Genomic DNA, 18,558 nt, shown 5'->3' with positions numbered 1-18,558 from the left:
GGAATGTGGCGGACCGATTTCCCACATATCCACAAGCAACGTGACTTTGGATCGTGAGCAGACGGTACGAGAGAGGCTCTTCCGCCTCGCCACTATGAATGTGTGTCATGGTCACCAGGCGTGATCCTGCGTGGATCCGGCCTGACCTGGTGTGTAAAGCTGTCCATTACATAATGGTACTTGGCCTCCAGCCACCCACCCCCCATTCCCTTCGATGTTGCTTACCTAAGATACGCACAGAAGCGTACGCCGCCTCAGCACCTGCTCTCAATCGATGTGGATTAGGAGAAAACGCGCTGCAGATGGACCAGCGTGGTTTTCGTCAGTTGCTTGCGTCCAGAAGTCATGAGCCCCGACGGGATGAATCCAACTACGCGGTGCACAATACCACTGACAGCGATGGGAGTGTATCTATGATGCAGCCACGAAGCGTGTTGTTGAATCGTTCAAGCGAGTCGCGGCAGGAACAATACAAGCAAATGCTGGGTGCCGAGGAAGCGGCATCTGGTCGCACCAAGGGGCTTGACTTTGCTCTCCTAGCAAAGCAAAAGGAACTCATGGCCCAGTCTAGTGAACCACAGGAGGTCGACTTGGACGCTGCTTTCATGGAGGGACAGCACACAGCCCAGGCCAACGCCAATGCCGAAGCGCAAGCGGCAGAGTATCGAGCCAAGTTTCGCAAAGTAGCTGCGCATCCAGAAGCACCTGATATCATCTATGTAAATGGAAAGCGGATGCGCAAGAAGAAAAAGAAGAGCCTGGATCCACAGCCTGTCTCGGAGCCTCGCCACAGCAATGCCGTGCCAGATGATGTGCCACCAGTAGATGAGAAACAGCGAGGTGAGAAGCGCGCATCACGGGATGAGCGAGTCACAGCGCCATCGTCCAGCGGTATCGATGCGTCGCAAGCCAATGAACCAACTCGGGCGTCGCAGTCCGCTGTGTCTACCGGGCACATGGACAAGAGCCGCTCTGGAGAAAGCGACGATGATGCAGCTGACATTTTCGATGATGCCGGCGTTTGGAATGGCTTGTCTTCCGATGATGAACACACGCCGGCGCCAACGAGCACTACGGACAAGGCATCTACTTCTCTGCATGGAACATGCACTGACTGGTTCAGACAGGGTACATCAACACGATCGGACCTGCCAGCGCAACCATCATCGTCTGATCCCGAAACCGATACGGTGCCCGCCCCCGACCAAAACGGCCCGAGCGTGCCGGCGTCAACCGCTGGCCCACAGCGTCTTCAGGGACTCAGTTCATCTGCGCTCCCATCCGAATGGAGCCGATGGCTTCTTGATCGAGAAGAAAAAAAGGCCCGCCATGCCAGTTCTGAGCAGGAGCAGGCCGTGTCAGCCCCACGCAAGCGACGACGCAGCCGTAAAGGCCGAGGTGATGGCGACAGTCCATAGCCCTTGGGAGAGATGATCATGATTGGGTGGATGTATGTGGGAAATATGGAAATAAAAATTTAAGGGGCTGCTGATACGCGACGCGGCACACGCGGCACGCGACGCGCGTGTCGCGCAATTTTGTGGGCATGGGCCCAGAGACGAGGCCCAGACACTCGCCTCCTACCACGAGAGCTCCTAGAAACGATGGCTTCTCGAGCAAAGAGGCTCGAGGCCTTGGCCGCCCTCAAGGCATCAAGACAGGGCGGTAGCCGCATTTATGTACGTTACAAATACCAGAAACTTGAATATATGAGAGCTAACATGCTCAGGCCGCACCGGATGACGATGCTGGCGGAGACATCTACGACGAAGTCACAGAAGACACATACCAGTCCATTGTCCGTGGCCGCATGATGGAAGACGACTTTATTGAGGACGATGACGGAAGTGGCTACGTTGATCATGGACAGGACGAGTGGGCGAATGAGCGTGCGAGTGAATCTGAGTCAGAAAGTGAGCATGAATACTACGAACGCACGGGCCGGAAAAAGCCTAGGAAAAAGTCTTCGAGGCGCGCGAATCGCAGCGTGCAAACAGACTATCTTGGATCATCGCGGCGCTCGGCGCCTGTACCTTCACATACAAAAGAGACGGAAGAAGCGTTTATGTCGAATCTATTTGGTGGTCTTGATCAATTGAGCACGCCATCCCGGCCCATGACGACACTGGTGCTGGACGATGCGCATGACTCGCCGTCACTTGCTATGGCACGCAAACGAAAGCAGCTTCATACCCCGACGACATTGCCTGCGCTTGTGCCAGACATGAGCTCGTCCACAGAGCCAAGCAGTGACACACTTGATGATTCGTGGCACGACATCCATACACAGGGAGGGCCCAAAAAGCTCAAGAGTGAGACGAACGACCAGCGGTCACCACCGCCTTCTCCTCCTCGACCTTCTCCTCCTCGGAATGCACCGTCTCACTCTTTGTCTACACCCGAGTCCATGGACGAAGATGATTTCGGCGTGATTTCCGTGGGCGCAAAGCGAGAAGTGCCTGTGGCACAGGATGATGCCATCAAAACCACCAAGATACCACCAGCTCGTCCACACAAGCCGCACGATGCGCCTGAGGAGCCGACATCGCATCTGCAAACGTGGCGCAGCGTACACGATGGCCTTGTAACCGAGTCCACGGAATCACCTGCTTCTCAGGTCGCAAGCTCAACGTACAGCGGCGTTGCCAAGAAAGTCGAGTGCTTTCAGGACGATCGCTCTGTGCACTTTTTTTGGATCGACTATTTCGACGCGAATGGCAAGATCTTCTTGTTCGGAAAAGTGCTTGACAGGGCTACGAACAAATACGTTAGTGCGAGCGTGGCCATCGATGGTATGGAGCGATGTGTATTTTTGCTTCCCCGCACACGCACCATTGTTGATGGACATGAGACGGATATGGTTCCCGGCGAGGATGATGTGTTTGAAGAGTTCGAGACCATGCGCTCTCGCTATGGCATCAAGTCCTGGCTCGGCAAATGGGTTAGGCGGAAGTATGCATTCGAGCTGCCAGACGTCCCAGCTGAGGGGCCGTACCTCAAGGTCAAGTACGGCTTTGATGAGCCCGCACTACCTGCGGACATATCTGGCGCGACATTTTCACGCGCATTTGGCACGCACACGTCGGCCTTTGAGCTGCTCGTGCTCAAGAGGCGTATCATGGGTCCGTGCTGGTTGCGTATAGAGCAAGCGTCTCTGCCGAGTGGTCCGCCAAGAACATGGACGAAGCTGGAGCTGGAGGTCGACGATCCAAAGAGCGTGTCGCCATTCTCCGACACCGATGCGAATGCACCGAAGGAGCCGCCGCCACTGACAATCATGAGCCTGGCACTCCGCACCGTCGTCAATTACAAGGAGAACAAGCGCGAGATCGTCGCTGTGAGTGCGCGTGTATGGCGGGACATGGCGCTGGAGAATCCGACGCCGCCCGAGCAGCTGCCGTCCAGCTCGTTTACGGCCGTACGGCCGCTGGGTGCGTCGTTCCCCCCGCGGTTCGAAGAGCAGGCGGCGCAGGGCAAAAACAAAATCAAGGCGTTCAAATTTGAACGCATGGTGCTGAACAGTCTGCTGGGCCAGATCCAGTGGCATGATGCCGACGTCATTCTGAGTCACGACTTTGTCGGCTCCACGATGGATACGCTTTTGCATCGAATGCGCGACTTGAAGTGCGAGAATTGGACGCGGCTCGGTCGTATGCGGCAGGACGTGTCGAAGATGGTGAAGCAGTCACTGCATGCGCTTCACACACGTATGCTCGTTGGTCGGCTTGTCGCGGATCTGTCGAGTGATACGGCGAAAGGCATGATTCCCTCGACGACATGGTCTCTAAGCGAGATGTGTCGGACGCATTTGAACGCACAGCGCGAGGACATCGATCCAGAGGATGTCGCGTCGTTTTTCGACTGCACGGCACCGACGCCTGAGCGCCTCCTCACGTTCGTGCGGCATTGTGAAGTCGATGCGTTCTTCCAGATGGCCATGGCTTGCAAGATGCAGCTGCTTGCTCTGACGAAGCAGCTAACGAACTTGGCCGGCAACGCCTGGTCCCGCACACTGAACGGCGGCCGTGCAGAGCGCAACGAGTACATTTTGCTGCATGAGTTCCACAAGAAAAAGTACATATGCCCCGACAAGCAGTCGATGTGGGACAAGAAGGCAGCGAAGAAGGAAGAAGGGAGCGCTAAGAAGGAAAAGTTCAAGGGCGGTCTTGTCTTTGAGCCGAAGCGGGGACTCTGGGACAAGTACATCCTGGTGATGGACTTCAACTCGCTGTACCCCAGCATCATTCAGGAATACAACATTGACTTTACGACTGTCGAGCGCCATGCCGACCAGGACGGCGACGATGTCCCTGATGTGCCGTCGTCTGATGTGGCCCAGGGTGTATTGCCGCACCTCATTGCGACGCTTGTGAATCGGCGGCGGCAAGTCAAGGCACTCATGAAAGACAAGCACGCTCCAGCGCTGAAACAGCTGCAGTGGAACATCAAGCAGCAGGCGCTCAAGCTCACGGCTAACAGTATGTATGGCTGTCTTGGCTATGAGAACTCGCGGTTCTACGCACGACCGCTCGCAGCACTCACGACCTTCAAAGGCCGAGAAATCCTGTCGACCACCCGCGAGCTGGCCGAAAGCATGTCGCTCGACGTGATTTACGGCGATACGGACAGTGTCATGATCAACACGCGTTGTATAGACTATCAAGCGGCCATCAAGATCGGCCACGAGTTCCGACGCGCAGTCAATGAGCGGTATCGGCTCCTGGAAATCGATATTGATGGCGTGTTTCAGCGCATGCTTCTGCTTCAAAAGAAAAAGTATGCTGCACTCTTGGTGAACGAGACAGGGGCAACGCAGACCGAAATCAAGGGCCTCGACATGAAGCGCCGCGAGTACTGCGCTCTGTCGAAGCGAGCGTCAGCATACGTGCTAGAGCAGATCCTTTCCGGCGAAGCGACCGAGACTGTGGTGGAAAAGATGCACGAGTACCTGCAGCAGCTCGCGACAGATGTGCGGGAAGGGCGTATTCCGCTAGACGACTATGTGATCTACAAACGTCTTGGCAAGCGGCCCCAGGACTATCCTGACGCGCAGAACCAGCCACACGTCCAGGTGGCATTGCGGATGCTCGCGAAGAACGAGACGGCGCGTAGTGGCGATGTGATCCCGTATGTCTTCTGCGTCGGCCCACAGACACCTAGCAGCAACGACAGCATCAACAACAGCAATCATAATAGTAACAACCACCACCATCATCAACACACGAAAGCGACGCAAGCGGAGCGTGCCTTCCATCCCGATGACGTTCGGCGACACATGGACGACCCTGCATATGCCATTGACTACAAGCACTATTTGTCACTGCAGATCCTCCCGCCCATTGAACGATTGGCCGACAGCATGGAAGGCACCGACCGCTCTCGACTCGCTGCTTGCTTGGGCCTCGATGTGCACACATACACGTCTTCGTCCCACGCGTCATCCGACTCGAGTCGTGAGTGGATGACCCTCGAGAGCCAGGTGCCGAGCAGTATTCGATACGCCCACTGTGATCCGCTCCGTGTTCGCTGCCGGCAGTGTGGTGCCGTCTCGGATGCGGTGCCGCTCGCGCACAGCGCACGAACGTCCGAGGGCGCTGCTCCGTGGCTCTCTTGTCCATCCTGCTCAACTGCATGGACCCTGCCGTCCCTGGTCGTGCAGTTGCAGCTCGCGATTCGTGCTCACATTGCACGGTATTACGAAGGCGTACAGACATGCACAGAACCGTCATGCCGTGCCTCATCGACCATGACGGGCGTGTATAGTGGGCGCTGTGTCGTGCCAGGGTGCCGCGGCAAAGTCCTCGCACAGTACCCGGACAAGGCGCTGTACACGCAGCTGTGTTACTACGCGTACCTGTTTGATTCGACGCAGGCTATGGCAGAGACAAGTGAAGCAGCACAGCATCTGCGTCTGCGAGACACCATCGATGCACGACGTGCCGACCTGGATGTATTGTATGCGACAGTGCAGCAGTACCTGGCGCGGAACGCCCGGCGGTTCGTCGGGCTGGATAAACTGTTTTCATTCATGCGTATGTAGATCTTTCGTACAAAGTAATGACTCGAGGCCGGGTATCTCGTAAGGCAGCGTAGCACGCCCCAGGGTATTTGACCGTAAGAGAGAGTCGATAGCATCGCGCTTTACCGAGCGGTAAATATCGAGCTCAAATGCAATGTCCGGGTCTGACGACATGGGTGGCAATGGCTTCGGCAGGGGCGGCGGTGGTGGTCGTGGCGGCGGTGCCTTTCGCTGCCAATCCACGTCCTTCCTCAACATAGCTTCGTTCCTGTCCTCCTCATCAACGTCGCGCCAGTCATCCGACATAGAAAGTGCCTCTCGTTCCTTCTCGCTCATAAACGAGCCAAACTTGAGCTGTCTGTGAAGCGCACGGAGCGAGCCCCGATCTTTAATCACCCGAATCTTGTCATTTGCACGTCCCAGGTAGATCTCGTCTTGGTCCTCCAAGTGTGCGTCCTTGAATCGCTCATAGATACTTTCCCACTTGAGGCGCAGTCGCTCCGCCGACTCGAAGCGTGCCAGCTCTAGAGAACCAGCATCCTCGTCATCTGCCTCTGGCGCCTGGACCAGTGGGAACTGGGGGCGTGGCCGCGGTGGAAACGTCAGTGGTCGATCGCTTCCAAACACAGGCTTGCGTCGCGGTGGTGACGGCGGAAGCGATGGTACCGACCGGCTTGTGCCTAGCCCTAGCGACTGCTGCAGAAACGCATTGTCGCATGGCTGAGACATGCTCGATGGAGAACGAACGCGCAACGCGTCGAGGCTGCAGTAACAATGGTTTACACGCTCGTCGGCCGACGCCCACCACTCGACCAACTTTTCTGGTCAGAGCGCGCGACCTGTTGTCTCCACCAACGTCGCGAACGTCTCGTTCCCTGCTTTGGTGTGGTGTCGCATCGCTTTGCGCTGCTCGTGATGCGCAAAGAACGAAGAGAGGTGCTGAGTGTGGTATGTGGACACTTGCACTCATGTCAGTTGCAACGACTGCTGGCCATGTGCCATGTCTACGTGTACTTGCTGGATGGGCTCCTCATCCTGCTTATAGTACGGATGCTGCTGTTATTTGTACGTGCTTTTGCTTGTGTGGGTCCTAACGCCTAAGCGGTTTTGTACGTGTAGATTCGAGGGCTCACTCAGTGCGCCCGTATTTGCTCCCGACGCATCGCCCTATTCAGTCGCACCTGCAATTCGTCACAGGATTTCAACTGTTTTGTGGCGTGGTGCAATGCCTCTCCGACACGAATCCGTCCCGACATCGTCTCATGTTTGATTTTATCGGTCAAGGTATGCTCTGCGTGCACTCCCAGCCGACCTTTTCGCTTACACCACCACAGACTACATTGTATCTAAATGGCACTTGCTATACCTTGATGCGGTCATCTGGTTCCTGCATGTGATCCTGCTATCTATTTCCTATGAGGAGTCTGTTCGTTTGATTGATCCAGATCATGTAAATATGCTGAACATTACCCCGGAGGAGCGGAATGTTGCGGCCCATATCATGGCGTCTTGCACTGGAGAGCGTGGACATGTGCCAGACAACGATGCCGAACCATTGCTTCCTTCGACCAACACAACGAAATCGTGCTATTCCGTGTTACCACCAATTTCGGAGCCTGTCCTTGTAGTACGATGGAGTGAGCTATGGCGCAGACATGATACCAACGACGACAATGTATCAACACCCCCGCTCTAATTGGCCCGTATCATGAACGAACGACATTCCCATTCGACTCTCCGCGCGCACATCACCCGCATCGTGTTTCCATGCATAATAATATACCCACATACCCTGTGAATCCAAGCCTCTATGAATGTAGGAATGCTTCAAAACAGACATATCAACTTTTCGATATGGCCGATCTGCACAAACCCTTCGTCTTCCCTGCTAGTTTAAGTACACTGCTCATGCACAGGAGCAGAGACTAGATAATGAACAGGGTGTTGCAGCCCACAATGTCTTGTGTATGTTCTCAAGCGAGGACAGCTGCCGCGCTTGGACGCAATCCAGCAAGCACGCATATGCACACACACTCTCTTGTCCCTCTCACATAAACAGACACACATTTCTCCGTACACAACGACACGGGATCACAGATTTCCAAAGAATCGTGTGCATTCCTACACACAGGACACGCCAACAGCCATGCGCCAGCGCACTCATGGCCAGCACTCAGCATGGACATGCATTTTCAGTTCACTCTAACGTGATATGAGAATCATGGTTTCTAGCAAGGCATCGATAGGTATTATCATACATGCCATTCGTAGCCACCCACGAAATAGACATTTTAGACTGACGTTAGATACACTAAGAGCCAATGCTTCGTTCAACTTACTGTTGCTTGGGTACAGGAGCACACGCACCGAGGCGCCAAATGCAGCCGGGGGAATGTTGTTGCGGAACTTCGAGCGCACAACACCGTTGTTGCCGTGCGTCCGGGTAACACGACCCCAGATCACACGGTACTTCTGGCCACGGGTCTCGTTAGGGGCCTTGTAGATGTAGGCAATACGCTGCCGGTTAGAACATACTCTGTCCAAGAAAGTCCTTCCCCGATCTCATACATACCTTGCCAAGGTAGAACTGGGCGTCCTTGGTGTTTTCGACACCCTCAATCTTGACCAACGTCACGTTGGGGTGCATCGTGCGCTTGCCGCGCCTGTGACTCATGATCCTGCCCTTGCTGTAAAGACGCGTCTACGACAAGTTAGCATGCCATTCACAAGCACACTCATACAGCAAAAGTGCGCGATAACCACAAAGCCTAGTGTAGGCACGCAGCACACACTCTATGCTGCTTAACCACGTACCATCTTTCTGCTTCCAAGGAGGTGGTGAGGATCGATTGCTTGGACGACGACATTGTCCTCAGGGCACCGAGATGAAATACACGTGACATGAATCTAGAACTATAGTATCGTCATCACGTGCTCTGGAATGAACGTGTGGAGGGAAGTAGGCGGCGTCGCCATCAAATGTACGAACAGCTGGAGGTGAGTTGGAGGGACCCAGCTCAAGTCCCATTCGAGTGGGTGGGGCCTGTGCGTGAAACAAAAATAAAAAATTTGGTGCGCAACAAAAAGTCCGTGAGCTTTGCGGTACGCATCTTATCCACCTGGCACGGCTCTCGGTGAGGTAACATGGGGCAAATTCATCGCAAAAAACGCAATCACCATGCACGTCGAGGTATGTCATGGTAATAAAATGATGTAAATCACTCGTAACGCAAGCTAACTGTCCATTAGATGTATCACGAGCGGCTCGAACTCGAGCGCGCAAACTCGATTACGATCAACGTCATGAGAATGCTACAGACGAAGCGAAGCGGCAATCGTTAGAAGCTCCTACTGAGCTGGACCCTGAAAAGGCCGGTCTCGGCATGTTTTATTGTGTGGAGTGTGACCGACATTTTCCCAACATGAATGACCGAAACGCACACGTTGCTAGCAAGCAGCATAAACGTATTGCTAAAAAAGTGTTGACAGAAAAGCCCTACACCCATGAAGAGGCACTTCGTGGCGCTGGCATTGGTGTCGATCATCGCCAACGCAATTCTGACAAGATCGAAACGGAGCTGTAACTTATACCCCACCCTCCAAGTGATTGTACTTTTTTAACTATGTCTATCATGCAATAGCATGTCTCTGTATTGTGCAAACCATGTGAATAATGTACGAATAAATACAGGTCTCTGCGTGCGTGCGTCTTCTACTGCCATACCCAGGCGCTGATGAGCTAACGCCTCTGGGACGTGTGCTCGGGTCACGTGCTCTATCGTACCCCACCCTGAAGCGAGCCTAGGCTCGACGGACTTGCATAAGTCTTGGCAATCGGTTATAGTACAAAACGCACAGATCGCCTTCGTCCATTTGCGTCTATTGTATGCCGGGTAAACACGCTGTTGTCGTAGGTGCAGGTGGTACGTAAATCCATACGCATCGATCTAATTTCTCTAGTTCTTGGTCTCACCAGTGCTAGGTACTTGCGCGAGAAAGGTTACACTGTCACGATTCTAGCTCGTGAGCTCCCTCACGATACCACGTCCCAATCCTTCGCCTCTCCATGGGCTGGTGCAAACTGGTGCTCATTTGCGCGTGGCAACGAAAATGAGAAACGTCGCGACGCTTACACGTACAAGCAGTTCCAGGAACTAGCCAAGGAGCTACCCGAGGATATGCTTGCATTTATGCCTTTTACATGTTATGACGTGAAACCGAACGACAGTGAGACGTACTGGTTCCACAAGGAATGTGGTGGCGTACGTATGCATTGACTTACCATAAAGATACAAGAATCCTTTGTGAGACACCCAGCCACAAAAGAAGCACCGTATGCGTACAAATTCCGATCCCTAACACTGGATGCACCGAGATACTTGCACTGGCTTGCAGCGCAGCTTAGGGAAACTGATTCACGCAAGCCACCAGCGAGACTCATTCGTGTGTCTACACTACCCTCTTTGCAGTCCGCTGCTGCCTTGGTTCCGGACGCGAGCCTTGTTGTGAATGCCACAGGGTTAGGAAGTCAGGATATGCCGGAGGCGTCAGAATCACTCGCATATCCTATTCGGGGACAGACGGTACTGGTGCATGCACCACGCTTCCGTGACATGGATACGGCTCATTGTATAAGCAAGATTGGCTCAGGCGGTGCATCTTACGTCATTCCTCGTGCACGGAGTGGATTCGTCATTTTGGGCGGCACGTTCCATGCGCGAGTGTCAAACCCCCTCACTCCTGACCCTGCTGTGACAGAGCGTATTTTAAAGGATGCCGTCCTCCTGGCACCTGAACTTCTGCCAGAGAACGTGGACGCACATGATCCGAATGCGTGGAAATCCGTCGAGGTCGTGGGAGTGAATATCGGCGTCAGACCTGCGCGTGAGGGTGGGGCTCGTGTCGAACTTGACTCCAAGCCAGTCTACGTCGGCCATCGCCCAGTGGGTGTTATTCACGCGTATGGTATAGGTATGTGTATTTCCGTATTCAGCCAGAAACCTTTCTTACATCTTCTACAGGACCGGCGGGCTACCAAGCAAGTCACGGTATAGCCGCTGAAGTATGTGACTTGGCTGAAAAATGGGAGAGTATCTGCTCTTCTGATGCTGGCGCTCGGGCCAAGCTATAAGCCGCACCGCGTGCAGACTTGACGTCGAAAACAATCGTTGCAAACAAGGGTTTTCCAACCATGTCAGGCCAGAGCCTTGCGAACGCGCGCGTTAGGTTGTTGTTAGTCACGTGCAAAACATTTTTTTTTCTGCCGTCGTGGAAGACTTTAAAAAGGGCCACAGGCTAATGATAGCGTCTTCCTTTACCGCTCCGGTGTGCAGAGGGGTCCCTCGTAGGAACTCTCGCACACATTCCACTGATGGGATGCGCCAGCTGTATGGCACTCGCGAGCCTTAGCGGGCAAGTGAGATTGTGCGTAGACCGGTTGGCGGATGCGGAAAACGACTAGCCTACAGAGGCCTTGCTTGCTCTGCCCTCTTGCCTGTTCATAAGAAAGATCAAGTTCACGTTTGCAGGATGGGAGTCTGCTATTGATCGCCCGTTTGGTGCTGGTCTGGCAGCTCTTGTCTGAGTGTCTTGGAGCACTGCTTGTGAGTCGGAGTGGGTATCACCAAGGGTATCTGTAGGGTTCTAGGGCACCCTAATTTCATGGCCTAGGGAAGAGCTGCTATGCGGCTATGTTCTGTCGGGTCACAACCTAGGGCTGTCACAAGTCAGTCAGGTCGAACAGGTCAATTGTGCTTGTCTCTATGGTAATTTTAGATGTCGATATGCATAATATAGGTTGTCAGCAGAAACAGAAACAAACAATAGTGCAACGTGCAGACCTGTATCGGCGATGCATATTATGTAGCCAGACGAGCTGCAGTAGCGTCGCGCTTTGCCTTGAGCAGAGCCAATTTCTCCTCCTTCGAGGCGTCGTAGCTGACATGGAACTGGTTAAACGGATTCTCGCGAGACTTTTGGAAGCTCTTGAACAACGCTTCTTGGTACTGCTGGAAGCGTAGACCCGGCCGTTCTTCCTTCAGCTTTGGCAATTCCCGCTCCTTGTACGCTTCAAAGGCTGCCTTGAATCGTCGCTCAGGGTGCTTCTCAATACTTCCAGCGGCTGCGCCACGGCTGGCCTTATCTGACCTTTCATTCACCAGTTCCATGGCATCGAGAGCATCATCGAGACTGGTGGCATTGAATGCGGCAATTTGCATGTCAAGATCGTCCAATTCACTGCTGCGGCCTGCACCTTTACCTCCGCCTCCGGCAGATCGGCCACCCCCGATTTTGCCGCCAGTGCCCTTGGTCTTGCCGGGAGTGTTGGCATCGTCTTCAGCCTTCAGACGATCAAGCTCCGCCTTTTTCCGTGCCTTCTCAGCAGCCTTCTCATTCCGCGCATCAGCGGCCGACTTGCCCTTAGCACCTTGCTGCCACTTAGCTTCTTCCGCGGCTTCGGCTGCAGCTTCAGCTTCGGCTGCCTTGCGCTCGGCAGCTTCGGCCTTACGCGCACGGCCCGCAACGGCTTTTGCATTCACTTCCTGTTAGCAGACTAATTCGTCGTTAATTCTTCGCGTACTTTTAGGCGCCATGCTGCTGTTGTTCGATGGCTGGTTTAGATGGAGAAGCCTAGATGTGACTCGACCCCATCTTTTGGTCATTGATCGGCCGTGCACTCAATGACTAGGACAAACGTGTGTGAATATGCAATTATTTTTGTGTCAAGGTGGCAAAATGTGCTGTTGGCTGGACAGGCAGTGGGAAACGCCGCCTGGAGATTTGTAGGCGCATTGGCAGCCATCGCGAATTGATTTGCTCGTGCACAAACCATACATATATGGCTTCGGCACTGAAGGGAGTCATTGATGAATCATCTGCAGCTGCCGAGCCCGTCAAGCAAGCACGGTTCATATTAGCGCGTATTCAACAGCTGAATGTTCTTCGTGAGAAGCCACGATCAACATGGGATCTTGGAGCCTTGAATGCAGAAGATCACCACGCTTTGATACGCGCCGCCAATGATGCAGAGGGTGTAGCAGTGGTCGATGGGCAGGTGGCAAAATTGAAAGAGCGTATAACTGAGCTCAAGTTTCAGTTCGGTGAGCAGATGAAGCATGCTTTCCAGGCATCCATGCAAAGCATGTTCCCCTCAACGGATAATGTAGCAGCATCAAGCGGTCGGATCAACGAAGAGCGTCAGGTCCTCAATGAAGAAGGGCTCCCATTCGTCGACCCACTTGAATCGCTTCCTGACTCACCGCCTCAGACGCCACGATGGGATACTGAGCAACCACCGCCCCCCACAGGCAATGTATTAGGACGCGTGCCTGGACATATTGTGCCATTTGACCCCTCATTACAAGGCGATGAGCGGAAAAAATGGATGAACTCTGTGATGGATCAGCTCGAAGAAGAGGAGCGAGCAGAACAGGCAAAGTTGGATGAACAGCAACAACAAAGGCAAGAGACCAATCGGTCGGCTCTTAAGCTGCGGCGTGGGTTCCTTCAGTCAGATGCGCATCGACCAAAGAAACACGTCCGAATTGCAGCGCCCAGTGATGACAGCGATGAATCGGAACCTGTTAGTAAGGCCAAGAAAGTGCCGCCTGGAATGGACCCCGAGGATGTCGGTGTACAGGAAGAAGCCGCACGGATCGTGGAGCTTTTAGGGCCTGAGGTGATCCAGGGTCATCCCAATGCGGAGCGAATTTTTGCCGAGATGGAGGCCTCTCACCCAAAAGTCATTCAGAAACCTGCTCCAGCACCTTCGTCGGATGCGTCAAAGCCAGCTATCGGTGAAACGGTCCTTGAACGATCAGCCGAGGCAGAGACAAAGCGAACACCATCAGTAGGAGCAAAGCGGAAGCCTAGTGCATTCAAGCAGCGCCAACAATTGCAGAAGCAAGCTCAGGAACAGATACCCACAGCGCCGACAGTGTCGCAAGGCATTTCGGCAATTGAACGTGCTGGGCGAGTCGAGGACGAATTGGGCCAAGAGCGGAGTAAGCAAGGTCTTCCACCACGCGTTCCACATGCGAGGCCAACAAAAGCTTATGCTGCTAAATTAGCACAGCGTGCAGTGCAGGCATCCGAGCAAAAGGACGACATTGATGACGAAATAGTCGAAAAGCCTGGTCGACGGGTCCGTTTCGGAGGTGAGGAAGTTTTGAATAACGATGAAAGCGAGCAGCCTATGGATCAAGATGAGGAGGAAGAGGAGGACCATCACGATGAGTCAGACGAGCTCGATCTGGACGATGACTACGATGCTGACATGTGGGAGTCAGAAGACGAATCGCTTTGGGATAGTGATGACCAGTACGGTGCAGAGGACCTTGAAGCACTCAAGCCAACGATGCAAGGACATCCGGGCGACGAGTATTGGACAGAAGAACTAGCTCGGGAGTATGCAGAAGCGAAAGCACGTCTTTCGTTGCATCCTCGTATGCCGCAAAGTGCCCATGATGATCATGGTGATGCACAGGAGTCGTATGGCATCGCACCGCTGTCAGCGAGCGTGTCTGATTCGCACTCACATCCATCATCACAAGAACGCCCACGGGTCTCGCGATTCAAGGCCGCTCGAATGATGGGGGAGTCCGTGCCAGATCCAAACGGACACTACCACTATCCCTCGGCGGAAGTACCGGCAGCCGAAGTGGCCGGGCATGAATTGACACATACACTGCATGAGTCAAATGTTTCACAAAACTCGCATGGTTCGCAGCCCATCATGGTGCTCCCGTCCCTCGCCCCAGTACGATTTCCACGGCCAGTGTCAGACCAACGCGAAGGTTCAGGCTTGGGCTTCGATCTTGACGGCGAAAGTGACGAAGATGACGAGCGCTTGCACGCGTTAATGCGAGCAAGACTCTCTATGCATGACGAGGAAGAAAATGGCCTGGGATCTACACAACCGCCCCCACGAGCATCTCAACGACCGCCCCATGTGGGGCATGCGAAATAGACGTATACAGATACCCACTTCTTTTATCCTATTTTACGCCTAGCACTGCACAAAAAAAGACGCTATGACAACGATGGATGCATAGCCAGCGGTTCATATCCTTGGCGGAGCAGTTCCTTTTCGCGTTCTAGCGCATTGAGATCAATCTTGTCAAAGAGACGAGATCGAGGCTCGCTGGGTGGTCTTGGAAGTTGTTCGTGTGCTTGGAGAACGACTCCGACGTATCGACGCTCACGTTTCTTTGAAGAGGGATGAGGTCGTACAGATTCACAGTTTTTTGCATGCACTGTTGTCCGTTCAGGCAAGCGCAACGGAAGACCACGTAGTGATTGAGCTGGAGGTTTGGGACCATCAGGAGGAAGTGGCTTGTAGAAATGCACAAAGCCTGGCACTGTAGCATAGAGTGTATGATCACGGCCCATGCGCACATGCTCGCCAGGATGCCACTCTGTGCCACGTTGGCGTACGATGATATTGCCCGGCACAACGGCGGTAGAACCAGCCCGCTTTACACCGAGACGGCGACCAGCACTGTTTCGGTTGTTCTTTGTCGTACCGCCACCACGTTTCGCCGAGTTTCGTGTCTGAACCGAGCCACCAAATGCAAATGTCGGGAGGGCTGTAAGAGTAGTGCCAGCCAAACTAGTCCGAGTGAGTGCTACGGACGGTAGTAAAGCTGTCTGCACAGGCGAAGCGACGCGCAACGATGCACTTTGCACGGCACTAAGTGCGCCGTGAAATAGAAATGGGCGCATCACGCAGTGTTATTGTGTAGGAAGACAATTGACCAAGAACAAGAAGAACAAACGAACGATGTCGCCAGTGTATTTCTAAGCACTTCTGACCAGTCAGTCTGCGCTAGACTTCGCCCTCAGCGCTCAAGGTTCACAACAAGGGGCCTGAGGCGCGAACCTGAGTTGAGGCCTATCTTACTGCGCCTGGATGACTGGAAATATGTGAGTGAGAGGCAGGTCATCGTCACGTGACAGATGCACAACGAAGGCTTCGTCGCCACCTCCCAAGATGGGATTGAGAAAGTTCTTGTTTCGACCTTGGTGACAAGCATTCGTGTGAAGCTAGCCGCCACAGTATGGTCTGGCCATTTTCCTCCACGACGAATGAGAGCCAGCAGCCCGCGGCTACGCAAACTGCAGCATCACATTCTGGGGATGCAACTGAATACCTTCGCACGCATTCGTTCGACAAGAGCTCTGGCGGCATGTCGACAACGACGCCTGAGGATGCGCCAACGGCAGCAGGACTGCTGCGTAACACGGCGTTGGACCCTGCCAGGTTACACCCATTTGCAGATATTAAGGATGACCTAGAGTACCTGGATATTGAAGACGACAGGCCCAACACGATTCAGGGCGCACGCACGGCACTCCCATCGCGTGGCTGGAGTGACGATCTTTGCTACGGTACTGGCACGACATATCTGGGTGGCTTGTCTGTAGGAGCTCTGATTGGATTGCGTGAAGGATTGACCCGTCCCCTTGGCATTGATTCGCCGACATTCCGTCTGCGCATGAATGCTATACTAAACCAGGTCACACGCCGCGGCACGTTCCTTGGCAACAGTGCAGGTGTGATCGCTCTGACGTACAATATCTTTGACGCAACTATTGATGCGGTGCGTGGCGAGCATGATATCTATGGCAGTGTGGCATCTGGCGCACTGAGTGGGGCCTTATTCCGTTGCACATGTACGTTGCTAATTTTTTGCGCGTTGCAAAAGAACTTCCACATCAATCTTTTCGGCATGTTACTGACGCTAAAACAACAGCGGGTCCACGAGCTATGCTTGTGTCGAGCACTATCATGATGGGTGTCGCCGCGACCTGGACGATGGCGAAGAAAGCTTTCTTGTAGGATGAAAGAAAAGAGTATACTTCCTTTAGGGACGCACGCTGAGCTTGGAAAACAGTTGGAAAAGGCTCGCACTTGACTTAGGGTATTGACCCTGAGCAAGATTTTCCACAATAGGCACAAAGTCCGGACGCGTCTTCACTTCCTCCCAGTGCTGGGTAATGAAGTCGAGATGGACTCGCTGCACGTCGCTAAAGCGATCGCCAAATGGCGAGAGCAAATCAGCGAGCACAGAGCGGACTGATAAGTTCATGGAAATATGCTCGAAGGCCCGGACAGCCAGGTCGTGAAGATCGAGCTGCTTGCCCAGGCAGTACGCTGCTTTGTTCGAGAAAGCAGGTGGCCATAATGCAGGGTTTTGCTTTGAGCCGTTGCCGAGGTGGCTTAGTGCCTCCTCGTGCAGTGAATTCTTGTGTCCGTGTGGCGGCATGTGGGGAATGGAAACAAAGTGGACCTGATTTGTGTACATATAGAACAATAACGCTTGTAGCGTGCGCGGCGATACACCTTTGACCAAGACGCGACGCACACCTGGCATACGTGGGGGCATAGGCGCAGGGCGAATACGGGCAGAATCACGCTGAGGCTGGGATGACGCGATAGAAGCACCTCCAGGGCGTGCAGAACCTGTCTGACGCGCACGAGGCGTCACTGCACCGAGTGGCACAGGCGCAGGCGTCTTGTCCACCTGCCCGGGGGGGGACTGGGTTGTAGCAAGAATCGGCAAAGGCTTTGCCACGGGGGCAGTCTCAGGATGAGAGGGGGAGAGTTGATTCAAACGAGTCCCGCCGACCTCTTCATGGGGCGGTGGTTCATCAGAATCCTTCTTCTTTCTTAAATTCTTAAAGAAAGATGCACCACCGCGGAATTCAAGACCGCGACGGGAAGATGGGGTGAACGCTGACGTTGGTATTGCTGACGTGGGTGCCGGGTCCTTCGGAAGCGGACCGTTCAAAGAGGATTCAGATGAAAGCGTATGAAGACTCGGGCCCAGAGGTGTAGTTGGCGAATTTCCCAGCATGGACGAGGGGATATTCGAGCCACTCTTTCCAAGAGGTCCCTGTCCCAGGCCACGCGCAATGCCAGGTGACGGCGGATCCAGCGTGCTAGTAGATGGAGGGCCGCGTGCTCTGGGCATAGAAATGATCGACTCTTCCTCAATTGTATCATCATCATCGTCTGTTTCAGCATCCTCGAACTCTTCCTCCCCCACAGCACTAGGTGCAAGACTAGTGGACACGGACGATGTGTCACTAAGAGTTACCGCATCTGACTGACTCGGAAGGTAATAGCTCTCCATAGAATCCAGGCTGATGTTGCCGTGCTTCTGGATCACTGCATGTCAGATTCATATGAAAATGGAAACATACTCTTAAACAATACTGGACACGACTGCTTGATCACATGCGAGTGACCAAAAAGCGATTCATCCTTGCCCTGGTGGCGAACAATAAACTCTGTGTCGAAGAACGGAGTGCCACAAATGCTGGCAGAAATAGCGTCTAGCGCTACATAGCTCACAGACGCCAACTTGACTTCAGAACTCCGTTGAGGGTGCAACATGCCCTTGCTCTTAGATCCTCGCGGCTGCATGCGTGGCTGAAAGGTAAGGAAGTTGATCTAAGTGTTCCCAACACATCAGTTGCCGGCCTGGGATTTGTTTGGTCAGCGCGACGACATGTCTGGCACGCGGAACGTACGC

At 53.9% G+C, this 18,558-nt stretch overlaps 10 protein-coding genes across 10 annotated transcripts; 6 read left to right on the top strand and 4 right to left on the bottom strand.

The window, feature by feature from the left end:
• Positions 1–302: 302 nt before the first annotated feature.
• MGL_4174 (uncharacterized protein) lies at positions 303–1,418 on the top strand (the record flags this gene model as incomplete). The annotated part of the gene is made up of 1 exon (XM_001728643.1): positions 303–1,418. The coding sequence occupies one exon, from the start codon at positions 303–305 to the stop codon at positions 1,416–1,418; it is 1,116 nt and encodes a 371-aa protein (XP_001728695.1).
• A 392-nt stretch (positions 1,419–1,810) lies between these two features.
• MGL_4173 (uncharacterized protein) lies at positions 1,811–6,040 on the top strand (the record flags this gene model as incomplete). The annotated part of the gene is made up of 1 exon (XM_001728642.1): positions 1,811–6,040. The coding sequence occupies one exon, from the start codon at positions 1,811–1,813 to the stop codon at positions 6,038–6,040; it is 4,230 nt and encodes a 1,409-aa protein (XP_001728694.1).
• Positions 6,041–8,310: 2,270 nt separating this feature from the next.
• Positions 8,311–8,836, bottom strand: MGL_4172 (uncharacterized protein; the record flags this gene model as incomplete). Its single annotated transcript, XM_001728641.1, has 4 exons — positions 8,311–8,330; positions 8,359–8,536; positions 8,592–8,720; positions 8,834–8,836. 4 exons carry the CDS (start codon positions 8,834–8,836, stop codon positions 8,311–8,313), a joined length of 330 nt encoding a protein of 109 aa, XP_001728693.1.
• Positions 8,837–9,163: 327 nt separating this feature from the next.
• Positions 9,164–9,603, top strand: MGL_4171 (uncharacterized protein; the record flags this gene model as incomplete). The annotated part of the gene is made up of 2 exons (XM_001728640.1): positions 9,164–9,209; positions 9,269–9,603. 2 exons carry the CDS (start codon positions 9,164–9,166, stop codon positions 9,601–9,603), a joined length of 381 nt encoding a protein of 126 aa, XP_001728692.1.
• A 302-nt stretch (positions 9,604–9,905) lies between these two features.
• Positions 9,906–11,150, top strand: MGL_4170 (uncharacterized protein; the record flags this gene model as incomplete). The annotated part of the gene is made up of 4 exons (XM_001728639.1): positions 9,906–9,942; positions 9,980–10,281; positions 10,489–10,990; positions 11,041–11,150. 4 exons carry the CDS (start codon positions 9,906–9,908, stop codon positions 11,148–11,150), a joined length of 951 nt encoding a protein of 316 aa, XP_001728691.1.
• A 727-nt stretch (positions 11,151–11,877) lies between these two features.
• Positions 11,878–12,237, bottom strand: MGL_4169 (uncharacterized protein; the record flags this gene model as incomplete). Its single annotated transcript, XM_001728638.1, has 1 exon — positions 11,878–12,237. The coding sequence occupies one exon, from the start codon at positions 12,235–12,237 to the stop codon at positions 11,878–11,880; it is 360 nt and encodes a 119-aa protein (XP_001728690.1).
• Positions 12,238–12,857: 620 nt separating this feature from the next.
• On the top strand, positions 12,858–14,987 carry MGL_4168 (uncharacterized protein; the record flags this gene model as incomplete). Its single annotated transcript, XM_001728637.1, has 1 exon — positions 12,858–14,987. The coding sequence occupies one exon, from the start codon at positions 12,858–12,860 to the stop codon at positions 14,985–14,987; it is 2,130 nt and encodes a 709-aa protein (XP_001728689.1).
• Positions 14,988–15,049: 62 nt separating this feature from the next.
• Positions 15,050–15,742, bottom strand: MGL_4167 (uncharacterized protein; the record flags this gene model as incomplete). Its single annotated transcript, XM_001728636.1, has 1 exon — positions 15,050–15,742. The coding sequence occupies one exon, from the start codon at positions 15,740–15,742 to the stop codon at positions 15,050–15,052; it is 693 nt and encodes a 230-aa protein (XP_001728688.1).
• A 335-nt stretch (positions 15,743–16,077) lies between these two features.
• Positions 16,078–16,812, top strand: MGL_4166 (uncharacterized protein; the record flags this gene model as incomplete). Its single annotated transcript, XM_001728635.1, has 1 exon — positions 16,078–16,812. The coding sequence occupies one exon, from the start codon at positions 16,078–16,080 to the stop codon at positions 16,810–16,812; it is 735 nt and encodes a 244-aa protein (XP_001728687.1).
• A 72-nt stretch (positions 16,813–16,884) lies between these two features.
• MGL_4165 (uncharacterized protein) lies at positions 16,885–18,156 on the bottom strand (the record flags this gene model as incomplete). The annotated part of the gene is made up of 1 exon (XM_001728634.1): positions 16,885–18,156. The coding sequence occupies one exon, from the start codon at positions 18,154–18,156 to the stop codon at positions 16,885–16,887; it is 1,272 nt and encodes a 423-aa protein (XP_001728686.1).
• Between the last annotated feature and the right edge of the window lie 402 nt (positions 18,157–18,558).

The sequence above is a fragment of the Malassezia globosa genome (genome assembly GCF_000181695.2).
Source record: "Malassezia globosa CBS 7966 chromosome Unknown mgl_sf_15.1, whole genome shotgun sequence".
In the NCBI taxonomy this organism is placed as follows: domain Eukaryota; kingdom Fungi; phylum Basidiomycota; class Malasseziomycetes; order Malasseziales; family Malasseziaceae; genus Malassezia; species Malassezia globosa.
This window is presented reverse-complemented; position numbering and strand designations above follow the sequence as displayed.